Genomic DNA, 13,053 nt, shown 5'->3' with positions numbered 1-13,053 from the left:
ATAAAAGACTCATGATATCGCTTTCAGGGAAGTAGTTTTTTGTTAAAATTGGAACAAGAGAGGTGCCACAACTTCCAATTCTCACTATCTGGAATCAATAGAGTTTATATGAAAGCATTCCAGACTAAAAGGGGATTGGCCTTTTTATAGAGATTGATGGGGCTCATTGAGAACTGTTGGGCAAAGATGGCTATAGGTGATGATGTTAATGAAAATGAAGCATGGGTTTGGAAATACAAGTATGATGAATGCCTAGACAATTTGGGGAGCCCGAATTCCAGCGAAGATATAAGTCTAGAACAAATGAGACGACTATTGAAGGCCATTAAAAGTGCTCAACAAATCGTAGTGGCAAATACTTAGGGCCCAAAGCCATTCAATGTGGGTTGAGGCAAGGGAAATGTTTTTTCTTTGTCCATAGTAAACTTTTTCTCTATTTTTATTTTCCCTTGTCAATTATGTTTCTATGAAAATCTTATTCTAACAGTCTTTGTTTATAGGCTTGATAATTGGAACTCCTATGGGAGTATTGCCTAGCAGGCTCCCTTGTTTCATTTATTTTTAATTAAAACTTTGTGATGGTTTTTTTTTCTATAATATTTAATGTTTAATATATATTCTGGCTTTAGCCTTTTATTGAGCCAATTTTTTTTTAATCATCACATGATATTTTATTAATATTTATCAAAATGATATCAAATATCGAAGCGTTGTAATTCAATTGGTTGAGCATAATTGGTGATTGTGATGTTATTTCCCCTAATAATACTAACCATCTTATTAATATTTTTTTAAATGACAATAAATATGAAAGAGTTTTAATTAAATTGATTAAACATAATTGGTGATGGTGATGTTATGTTTCTTAATTATACCATCTGCCAAGATTCAAAGCACTAGAGATATTTTATATAAAGGATGAGAGATCATGTGATATGTGACTATGGTGAAATGGATACACCATCTTGATCATTGATTCTCAAGTGAAAAGGTATCAACATATACTTACGACCTTCTATTAGGCATCAAAAGAATTATTTCAATCATATAAAGTCTTCCATAATATGTATACACACACAAATAAATATATACATATATATAACATATACATAAATATGTGTGTATGTATATATAAATTTATATGCATATCTATATGTATATGTCTATATGTATATATGTATATGTATGTATGTACATACATACACAAAAATTATTGGTGATGGTAATGCTATGTATTTTCATTATCTATTTTTTGTAGTTCTTATATACTTGTCTCTATTGTATCTATAATTACACTTAAGTTCTAGTATGTTTTCCATAATTATGCTTATTATTTTGCCCCATATCTAGTAGTTCATTAAATATATTTATATTTAAACTTTTGTATCTTTGATCAATCTTGGAATAGCAAGGTCACTAACACAAAATATAAAAGAAATTAAAAAATATAAAATAATTTCAATATTTAATAACTCATTGATTTACTAGCCATTATGAGTTGTCTTAGTACATGTTTTCATAATTAATTATTATATTTTTGTATTTGAAAGAGTTCAAACTACACTCATGGATCAATAATTATTCATTGAAGATAGTACAAAATTATAAAGGAACCATCCTAGGTACCCTTCACTTTAGGCCACTAAAATGAATTAAATTTAATATCTACTTATTTTAGCATATTTATATGAATGAATAAATTTCTCTTTATCCATTTCCATGATTTCAAGGTTGGTCTAATAAAGGTATTGGCTAAGGAGAACTTGGCTATTATGATTAAATGATTTTTACAATACAATTTAAATACAAAGTTAATGTTTAAAAATGATCAAATATTAAAGGTCATTGTAAAATATTTTACTTATATTCAATATCAACAAGTTCATTCACATGGGTCACATATTAGATCCATGTGGAAAGCCAAATAGAATTGATATACCCAATTTTTAGAGTGACCTATTCTAGATTTTATCATTCTTATTTCAATACATATAAAATGTTGTCAATTTAAACTACACTTCAAAATTTATAAATAATATACTAGATGACTATCTATCATGATCCTTTAAAACTATCTATGTGTACTTATTTATATTACTTTTAATTTTGAAATATAACTTTTATTGCATGGCATGTTCCAACTCTTTATCAAGATAATTGATTGCCTTATTCGTAAAACCCAATATTGATTAATAAAAGTTTTATTTCCAATAGAAGGTGGTCATATCATTTCAAATTCTATGACAAGTATAAACCCCGTATCATTATATATTCATTTTTACTATTATAAGAAATATTCTCACATACAATTAATTAACATCATATTATTTAATAGTTTTTGTTAATGCTGATAAATTTTATAGTGCGACATCAAGAAGTTTCATTTCATTACTTGTATACTAAAACAAAAATATGATGATATAATTTAAAAATTAAAAAAAATCCAATGTTCCATAGGGACACATCCCCCCCCTTTTTGGGCGCGTCCCCTCGTCAAAAACATCTCGGGAATGGGGGGACAGGGATGTGACGTCCCCCGTCGTCCCGCCACTGCCCCCCGCCATCCCACCACTACCACCCAAGCACTGTCGGGATGCAGAGACATCCCCGCGTCCCCGTGTCTCCCAAGGAGACGTGTCTCCTTGGGAGATGTCTGGGCGTCTCCCAGAGAGACATGGAGATGCCTCCACGTCTCCTTGGGAGACATTTGGGTGTCTCCCCGTCCTTCGAGAGATGTGCAGATGTCTCTCCAAGGACGAGGAGATGCCCAGGCATCTCTTGTCACCCCCACGTATATGCGATATTTAAAATTAAAATTTAAAAAAAAAGTGACTTTTTAAGTTTTTTGAGGGTTAAGGGGTAACTCTAATTGGATGTGGGCCAATAGAAAAATAACACCCGATGCCTTTAGAAAATAATAAAAGTATTTTTCGCCTCGCAGGGCACTACCCCTTGACCCCGAAAGGGGCGATACCCCTTGACCCCAACTTGGGGGCGCTGCCCCCAAACCCCCATTCAAAAATATAGGGGGAAACCGCGCTGATAGAAGTAGGGAAAATCTAACCTCCAAGTCTGATTAGGCTCCATATAACAACACAACTTAGAAATCTTGGTATTTGGATTTAGTATTTGAAATTTCCTATAGTCTGATTTGAAATGTAATTCTTACATTGTAATATTGTCATACATCTTTTTAAAACTGGTTTTTCAAGTACTATATGTATATGTATAACTATATCAACACCACCACCCCACCACCCCCCCGCCGATGTCCCCCCATCGTCCCCCTGCTGTCCCCAAACTTAGGCCCTTGGTCCCCCCATCCTAGAAATGCGTCCCTGCGTCCCCCTATCCCCAACACTCGTGGAACACTGAAAAAATCATAATTATTCCTTAAATAAATATTTTAAATGTAAAGTTAAAAAAAATTAAATAATTCTAAAGATAAATAAAATAATTCTTAAATAATTGTAAAGATAAGTACTTGTCGAGTAAATAAAATACTTTAAAATTAATATTTTAAGTTCTATTAGACCAATATATTTAAGATATTTATAATAGTTAAATTAATAACAATTTTTATATTTTTCATATGATTTTAAATCCTTTAAAAAATTAAAGATAAAAATTTAAAGTTTAATATAACCATTTAAAATTATATTTATAAATTTAAAATAAATTTATGTTGATTAACTTATTTAATTCCTTCAAATTAATAATGTTACTTATTTTAATTAATGATTTCATTTTAATATAAAAACTAATCATATAATTAAGCTTAAAAATTATTATAAATTTTAATTATTAATAATAATATTTCAACATGGGTTTTAATATTTAGAATCATCTATAGATTCTTCTCATACAATGTTGGTGAAGCAGTAGTGTTGTTGTTATGGCCACTAGAGTTCAAATTGTTGCAAGGACTAGGAATATCATGTTAAAAAGTTTACCAAGCATTAATTTTGATAACAAAAAAACATATTAAGAATTGTCCACGTGCACCTTGAAATTCACCACGTGACTCATGTTAGTGCATCAAGAGGATCAAAGATCGTGATGGGAAGATGGACCCATTCCTAAATCTATTGAATATGTATTCCAAAACCAAATATTTAAATACAAGTGCTGCAAGCAAAAATCATCGCTAAAGAAATATTGGTACGAAAGAACAGCCGTCTCCTCACTTTGTTAGATTGACTGATTTCCTTCCTTAGAATCAAGGTTATGTGAGTTCAGATTCTTTCTTTGGTAGTATTTTAAATTAATTAATTTAAAGGAAGGTTGCAGTAAGATTTTTAATTTAGAAAAAGATAAGATGTTAAATTCAATCAATAGAAATTTTGATAATTGATTTTACATAATAAGATGACGAGGAAGGAGATTTTGTATCAAGTAGGGGAGGATGATTGATAGAGAGAATTTTAAATTAAATGTCTAATTCAAAAGAAACATTGACATTGATAGACTAACACCAAGGCTTTTGGTTCACTTATAAATTAACCTCACTAGATAAAGTTTTTGATAAATCAACATCCAATAGTGTATATGTGAAAGAGATATTAGTTAAATCAAGACAACAAAGTCCTCCTTAAGGAATTGACTTTGAGTATTCTTAGTGGCCTCAAAGATTGATTTTCAAAAGTGTTAGCAGGTAGACAAGGAAATCTCACCCATGCTAGCATTATGTCCATGGATTTTTTTTGGAATTAAAAGAAGGAGATTGTAAACATGCTAGTATAGGGTGTAAGCCTCACATCCAATCACCACTAGCTAACATAAAAGATGCCAAATAATGCTTCTGGCATAAGGGTAAATGTGTATCCTACAGTAAACAAGTGGGGTCCAACACCTACAAATCCAATGATGTAAATCTAAGAGAGTAAGCCACAAATGGATAAATATGGAACCAAACCCTTGTTTGTGGAGAGAGAGCGAGCATCATTACGAAAAGAAGCATTCATCCCCTCACTTTGCGGTCTGAGATGGGTAAAGAACGTGTTATTCCAAAACTATTTCGAATCCATGCTGCTGAATGTTGACCGGCGCAAATAATCTTCCCCCGCATGTTCATAAACACGTTCCTCATGGACCTGAAAATAGTCGTTACCTATCGATATATCTGTAAAAGGCTTAAAAACACCCAACAATAGAAGTTCTTGTTATCCAAAATTAGTTTCCCAAATTGGACATGATGGGCAACGCAATTTTGTTCAGACGACATCATGGGCGTGTTAAGATCATGAAGTTAGATGGGCAATTGTTGAAGGTGAAGGGGCCTCTCTTAGTAAATCAAATCCTTGCAGATTATCCAGGCTATGTCATTTTGCATTCAGAAGCAGTTCGTCATATGGGAGTGAGAGCAAAACCTCTGGATGGATCTGCAACTCTCAACGCTAGGCACCTCTATTTTCTTGTTCAATTGCCAAAGTTGGAGAATCAGACACGAAGGGTTCGTTCTGAGATACCCACGAATCCAAAGTCTAGGCTTGAAAGTATGCTCTTAACGCGGAGATCCATTTCTGATATTTCTCACACGAATTGTGAACCATCATCAGATACAACAATTTCTAAGACCAGTGAAGATAATGGAGTTCTTCGGATTAAAGTCCGGTTTAGCAAAGTTCAACTTCTTGAAATGATGGCAGAGAGCCAAGACAGATCTGAGACAGTGGAAAGAATCCTAAATTCATGCCTCAACCATGCGAAATTCGAGCAAATGGAGAGAGGAAAGGTGAAGAAAGATTTGGAGCCAAAGGAAGACAATTTGCCATGGAAGCCCTCCCTAGAAAGCGTACCTGAAACTTGTTAAAAATACCACGTCCTTATCGTTTCCTACGGTTTTGCTTAGATGATATTTTGCTTCAGCACTGTAATGAATTAATAAAGCACGGTTGTGATAATTTTTTTTTTATCTATCATAGGTAAAGCATGTGAGGTTTCGCCAATGCACAATAGAAAGGCCTTCTAAGTGCATACAATGCGTTTTAGGGATGACATATTGCCTTCTGTAAAGAACAGAAAAATCTGTAGACGTGTAAACTGCAGATTCATTACAGGGAGTTTTGAGTTACGTGGAGACCATTGTATGAAAAAGTTGCAGGAAAATTCAGCCCGTCTGATCTATTGTATATAATTCTTTCAGATTTAAGTAGTGGTAAGTATTTGTTTTGCTTTCTATTGTGAAAAGGAGAGCATGTCTTGATAAATAAGATAGTCTTTACATGAATAATTACATATAATTGTTTATATAATAAAAAAATTGTAGGTGATGGTATATATAGGTTTCAAGCTTCACGAAATATAGTACAAATTTATTGGAATGAATTTCATAGATTACATGTTTGAAAATTTGTAATTATTTAATGAATGAATTTTAAAGATCATAAGTGAGTAAAAGAAGGTATATGAAAGGTAGGTGGTATACAAAATTCTTTTATCTTTTTTTCATAAGATTAGATTCTAAAGTGGTCAATGCATAAATCTTATAAAACTATTGAATTAGTACTTTCAAATATCATATATGAATGAAATGAAAAAATATTTATAAATTTGAATTATGTTTTGATTAGTAAAAAGCGAGAGAGGGCTCGTACCCTTACATAACCAAGAAGACCTCACAAGCTATGAGATCACTTGACACCAAAAAAGATGACACCCTTTTTTTTGAGAGCATCACTTTTGATTGGGGCACCCAACCGGCAGGAACAAGGGTCTCAAGCCCTCGGTAGGGTGTCATTCTTAGAGAAAAGGGGTTTAGTAAAGCACCCTGAACCAAGAACCAAACGATAACCCTTGCACTGACCAAACAATGAAGGAAACAAAAGATGACTAGCAGGTTTTGAAAGGCACACCGAAACGTTTTACCTACAAACACAACAAAGTGAACCACCTCTATTGGTGCAATTGCAGTAGAGCCTCTATGAGACACCAAACGAACAAAAAAGTCCTTCTCCACCTAGAGATCCATAACATTTAAGAACATCCCCCCTAGAGAGCAGCTGGATCTAGGAGGGCAGAGGATAGAGGAGGCGAGTGTCAAAGTCCAAGAGGGAGGAATCCAACAAAGGAAGTCTGTACTTAGCACCATAGTGAGCATGATGAAAGGGAGGCACACATTGGTTAAGAACCCTTAGGGTAACTAACCCTCGTTTGCAACCAATGCCCACCCACAAACCAATTAAAATAACTAACACCAAAGGGGAAACCATCCATAATTGAAGAAGAAACGAACCTTAGAGAACCCACAATACCCTCTACCCCAAGATAGCCTAGAGGTCAATCTCCCAACAACTCCCCAAGAGTCCACCTCAATAGGATCATAGGCTCAGTTGCCAAACCACATAACCCCCAAAAAGGATAGGGGCAACCAAAGACACAACAACCACCTCCATAGGAGCTGTGAACTCACATCCTTTCACAAAATCCAAAAAGCATAAAAAAAAGTCAAATATCCCAAAAAAAGAGTAGAGGGCAAACATGAAAATCTGACCACGTCTACTTGGGGGGACAAGTAGTAGAGCCTTGCACCACACCAACTATCAAAATCAGGTCCCTCTGTGATCCAAATAGAGTAGGTACAATCAACACAAAGCAGGAAGAGAACTCTCTTGCCAAAAGAGAGCACAACTAGTGAACACAAAGCAAGAAGCAACACAAACCATGTCTAGTTCATAGAAAGTACATTGGTGAACAAACATTCTCCAACCACATATCCAGTGGACAAAGTAAATAGGGGATTGACTAATGTAGGCCATCCATAAACATCCTATAGAAAGGGGAGGAAAAACATCACTGTCATCAAGATAACACACAAAAAATACCCTCCAAACCAAGCCACAAACCCGCAAAATAGGAATGGGCCTATCGAGGGGAAAACAACAACAGAGGACCCAAAAATGGCCCCACCCCTCCCCCGCTCCAACTAAAAAGAGGAGGGAGAAGAGCAAAGGGGTCCTCCAAAATCCAAAAAGGAACAAATACGAGAATAAGAGAAGCTTTCCCCACACACCAAGCAGACAAAGCATGGTAACCCAAAAAGGAGATGATCAAGATCAGGCCACAACAAGAAAGATCACCCCCATCATCTAAATATCCATCATCTTCATCATCTATATCTTCTCTAGAAACCCTAGCCCCAACTCCTCTCTCACACCCCATTCTTAGATACATAATAAAAATTTAAATTATGTTATTATTAATATGTCATATAAATAAATAGGTGAGATAACATAAGAATCGAAAGAAGAGAATGTAGGCTATGAATAGGCCATATGATGTGATGCTCTTGAATTTAGAAATCGTCTCCCTAGTCTAAGACCTATAGAAGCAAAAATAAAATTTCCTTTTTTATGTAGAAGTAAAAGAAAGATGGTTTTTTCACTTATTAGATTTTTTTGAATGGGAAGGAGTTGACTCAAATATTATAGAAGGTAGACCAATGTGATTCTTTTTAAAATGATATTTCAATTCATCTATGTTCTTATAACAAGAATGTTTTTATGTCCAATATTCTTGCAATGTGCACAAATAGGATTCTCCTTATTAGATGAATTCTCCTTTAAAAAATAATATATTCTATGCTTGATTTGTATGCAGATTGTTATTTGATTTCTTTTCTATCTTATTACATTACTTTTATTCTTTGAACTGGCTAGCTAACAAAGCCTAAGTTTGTGATGACATTTTTAAATCCATAGAAGGAAGATTCTATTATTTACATAATATAATCTCATAAAAAGACTAAAATGAAGGTGTATTATATGCATATCTCATATAATTATATTTATAGTATAAAAGCTAAAAAATAAAGTTGCATATTTAGGACTAAATTTTGTCATTGCATTGTAAACTAACTAAATAACCTTTTTCTCAAATCTACATTATTTATATTTTGTTATTATATCATTAATATTAAGGATATAATCTTAAATGTTGTCAAAGTTCTTTTGGTCAAGTCTCATGATTTCATTTTCAATTTGATAGCCTTTGACTTTATCTTTTATGTCATATAATATTTTCAATTTTGTTTCAAGCTTTATGAAATTCTTTACAAGTACTATAAGGCAAGAATGTGGTTCTCATTCACTTGAATTAAAGATCAAATTTTATAAAAATATAAAAATGTGGTGGGAAAGTGAATTTTGCACCAAGTAGAGAAGGATGAGCTGCAAATAACATAGAAGATGAATGCTTAGTTCTTTGAAGCAAAATCTCCATTTAAAGCGGATGCACACATAATTAATAGACTAACTCTAAGTTTATTCATTCACTTGTAAAATAGTTTGACAAGATAAATCAAATGATAGGTCAACTTCCACTAATGTACATGAGAAGAAGGCATTAATTAAATCTAGAGAAACAAAGTTAGCCTTAAGGAAGCGACTAGAGAATTCCTAATGACATCAAAGTGTGATTTGACTAAAATTTTGAGGTTAGATAAGGAAAACACAACAAAGCTAGCATTATATCTCCATGTATTCTTTTAGAGACTTGAAAGAGGGAAATTGTAGAAAGGTTGATAGAGTGTACACGCCTCACATCCAACCACCAATACCTAACACAACATCCCTATTGTCAAAAGAATCCAAAATGTCTTCTAGTATAGCGATAAATGTCTTTCTTACCAAGAGCAAGTGGAGTGGAAATCTTAGAAATCCTATGATGCAAATCCAAGAGAATAGGACATAAATAGCCAAATCTACAACAAAACCCTCATTTGTGTGGAAGGATTGGCCATCCATCAATTCCCACCCTAGAATCACCACAAGAGCATCAACAACATAGATAATACATGTTTTCTTTTTCTAAAGAGGGTGAGAGAATTTTGTAGAGGGTTCACTATGCACCACATTCACATAAGATCTATTAGAATGAGACAGGCAAAATAAAAAAGGCTTAATAACACCCAAATGCAAAGTAGGCACAATGTGAATCCCATTGTTTGTAGTTGAGAACCCAAAATCCTTTTATAGTCTCCTCTAAGAATCATCCACATGCACCTTGAAATCCACCATGTGACTAGTAGTTAGTGCACTAAGAGGGTCAAAGATCTTAATAAGAAAGACACATTCATAAATATGTTAGGACGGTATTTCATGACTAGAACTGTCATACACAATCCTAAACAAAGGCCCCTTACTATTAGAAATGATTTCCATTGTCACATTAGGAAAATAGAAATCTCCATTTGTTCAAGATGGAAAAGCTACAACACCAATTATTGATTCATCCAAAACTACTACCAAATCTTAGTTAGCATGATTCAAAATATTAAAAACATTTTTTAAACAACACAAATCTAAAAACTTTCTTATCATTGACTATAGAAAAATTATCTTTTACTCGTACGTCTTTTTTCTCAAATTCTGAAACAAAACATTTAAGTGTTAGTGCTCCCAATAATAAATTGGACTTGATGGGCAATGCAGTTTTATCAGAGGACATCATGGGCGTGTTAAGATCATGAAGTTAGATGGTCAAGTGTTGAAGTTGTAGGGGCCTCTCCTAGTAAGTGACATCCTCGCAGATTATCCAGGCTATGTCATTTTGCATTCAGAAGCAGTTCGTCATATGGGAGTCAGAGCAAAACCTCTTGATGGATCTGCAACTCTTAACGCTAAGCACCTCTATTTTCTTGTTCAATTGCCAAAGTTGGATAATCAGCCAAGAAGGGTCCGTTCCGGGATACCCATCAATGTAAAATCTAGGCTTGAAAGTATGCTCTGAATTGTGAGCCATCATCGGATACACGAATTTCTGGGACCGGTGAAGATAATACAGTATTTGTTTTGCTTTCTATCGTGAAGAGGAGGGTCTGTCTTTATAAATGGAAATACCAGCGGTCGCACTTTTTTCATGCAAGGATTGCAGATAGGCTATTTTTTTCGTGGGGAGGGCTTTGGAAGAAGATAAAGTTGAATAATGACAGGCAGATGCAACAACAGTTATAGTGTTTGCCATTCTATTAACGTGTTGGTCGCATTAGATTCATAATTTTTCAAAATGACAATTATATTCAAAATATCTAAGTAATTTGTTATCAAGTGCGAAATTTAACGAGCTTCTTCTATTCAAATTGAAATGCCTAGATATTCTTGAAAATACCATGATGATGGTGCTACAATGCTCGGAAAGATTTTTTTAATATGTGTATGTTGTAAATAGCCTAGTTGAAGCATTTTCCATGAGAATTGTTTATCAATCAATGTGTATATCAATGGTCTTGTTCTAGATACAAACAAAAAGAGATTGAATTTCTCACATTATAGATTTATTATGCTAATAATTCATAGTATGATGCAAAACTTTATTGCTGGAAACAAATAACATATAGTGTAAAGCATAATACTAGTAGGAGCGTCTTATTCTATAGAAAATAATGACCACTAAGGGCAACATAAGGGCAACATGAGCTTATAAAAACATAGGACTAGTAATGAGTTGTATAACTACTAAAACATGGTGTTTAAAATGAATTTGTAAAGTGTTCATGAGAAAATATTGTTTAGGTTTAATTCTTGGTTTGATCTTTTTTCTTTAGGAAGAACACATTTTATTAAACTATTAAGAGACCTTTACGTACTTGTGTATCTTGTTAAAAGCTCCTTAGTTATTATAATATTTTATTTCAAGAGGGGATTTTGCATTGTTGTGATGTTTGTAACTAGAGTTTAGGGTTTAGTGACTTTTGTAGTCTATTGTTGTTTCTTATAGGGTCGAAGGTAGGAAAGGCAAGTTGGGGGCCCTTGGAGGCCTCCCCTTTGATTTGTTTGTCTTTAAATAAAGGAAACAATATTGAAAAGAGTGGAAGATCTATGGATTATTCTCCCATCTCTCTGCCATACAATTTGGGTTTCTCTTTTACTAAGGAAGACCTTGTTTCTTATGTGGAAAAGTTCGTTGGTAATAGATCTAGCCATACAATTTGAGGATATCATTAGATGCTCCAAAGACTTCTTGTAAGGTAAATGTTTTAGAGGTGAATATTCTAGATGATTTGTTTAACTCTATGATTGTTGAACTAAGGTTATCTTTGATAATTCATATGTTTATTGCCTTTAGGCACAATATTGATCAGGTTATGAGTTGGGTTGATTCAAACTGGAAACTTAAAGGTAGTGTCAATATGAATGCCTTGGAAAATGTTTGCTTTTTGTTAAATTTTGTTACTGAAGAAAATCTTACTAAAGTGCTTACAAGAGGTCCATGGACCTAGGGTAGCAATTTTTACAATTTCTTATCCTACTTGAATCCATCTCCCTGCCTTATCTTTGGAGTATTGGATTATGAGGGTTTTTAAGGAGATTGCTAACTCATTTGTCTATATCCTAGCTATTGATAAGATCATCCAACAAAAGTATTGATTGATCTTTGCTAGGGTTTGTGTTAATGTGGTGGTGAATTCAATCCTTCCTACTAGCATTACTTTGAACTCCAAGTTTGGTTGTTGGTAGTAGCCTATTGAATATCAAAATGGAAGGGATTTTTTCCAAATTTATAGGAGGTATGGTCATCACAGTCCTAATTGTAAAAAATTTGGCTAAAAAATAGACTTAGTCTATGAAGGGTTTACATCACCTAGGTAGATCTAACACAAAGAGTTTTGAGGCTAAGGGGAGTAAAATGAAGGAATATATTACAAAGCCTTCAATGGTCTTAATGAGGGTTCATGATTGGTTGAAAAAAAGAATATCTTCATAAGATAATCAATATTGCTCCCCCTATATGGACTTAGGACACAAAAACTCAGAGACCTCAAAAAAGGATAAAGTGGTTGTAGTGCAATTGGTGGTATCTAATTCTCTAGAATGAGTGAAAGATAGTGTGCTTGAGACTAATAAAAAAAGAGGATGTTAGGTTTTTTCTTATGAAAAAAATAGGTTTTGAAGGGACCCAATACCCTATACAAAAGGTGAGAACCAGACAAAGACATGAAAATCTTAACAGTTAAACAAAATGCTACGTATAGAAAAAATCAGAGACATCAATAGCCTAGCACCAACAACAAAAAAAAAAGCCCAACAGAAACCAAGGAAAGAAAAGGGGAGCTAT

General features: G+C 33.6%; 1 protein-coding gene across 1 annotated transcript; it reads left to right on the top strand.

Annotated features, from left to right (window-relative positions):
- Positions 1-5,194: 5,194 nt before the first annotated feature.
- LOC131063408 (uncharacterized protein At1g66480-like) lies at positions 5,195-5,812 on the top strand. The gene has a single exon (XM_057997216.1). It carries the CDS (start codon positions 5,195-5,197, stop codon positions 5,810-5,812), a length of 618 nt encoding a protein of 205 aa, XP_057853199.1.
- The last annotated feature ends 7,241 nt before the right edge of the window (positions 5,813-13,053 follow it).

The sequence above is a fragment of the Cryptomeria japonica genome, chromosome 10, assembly GCF_030272615.1.
Source record: "Cryptomeria japonica chromosome 10, Sugi_1.0, whole genome shotgun sequence".
Lineage (NCBI taxonomy): Eukaryota > Viridiplantae > Streptophyta > Pinopsida > Cupressales > Cupressaceae > Cryptomeria > Cryptomeria japonica.
This window is presented reverse-complemented; position numbering and strand designations above follow the sequence as displayed.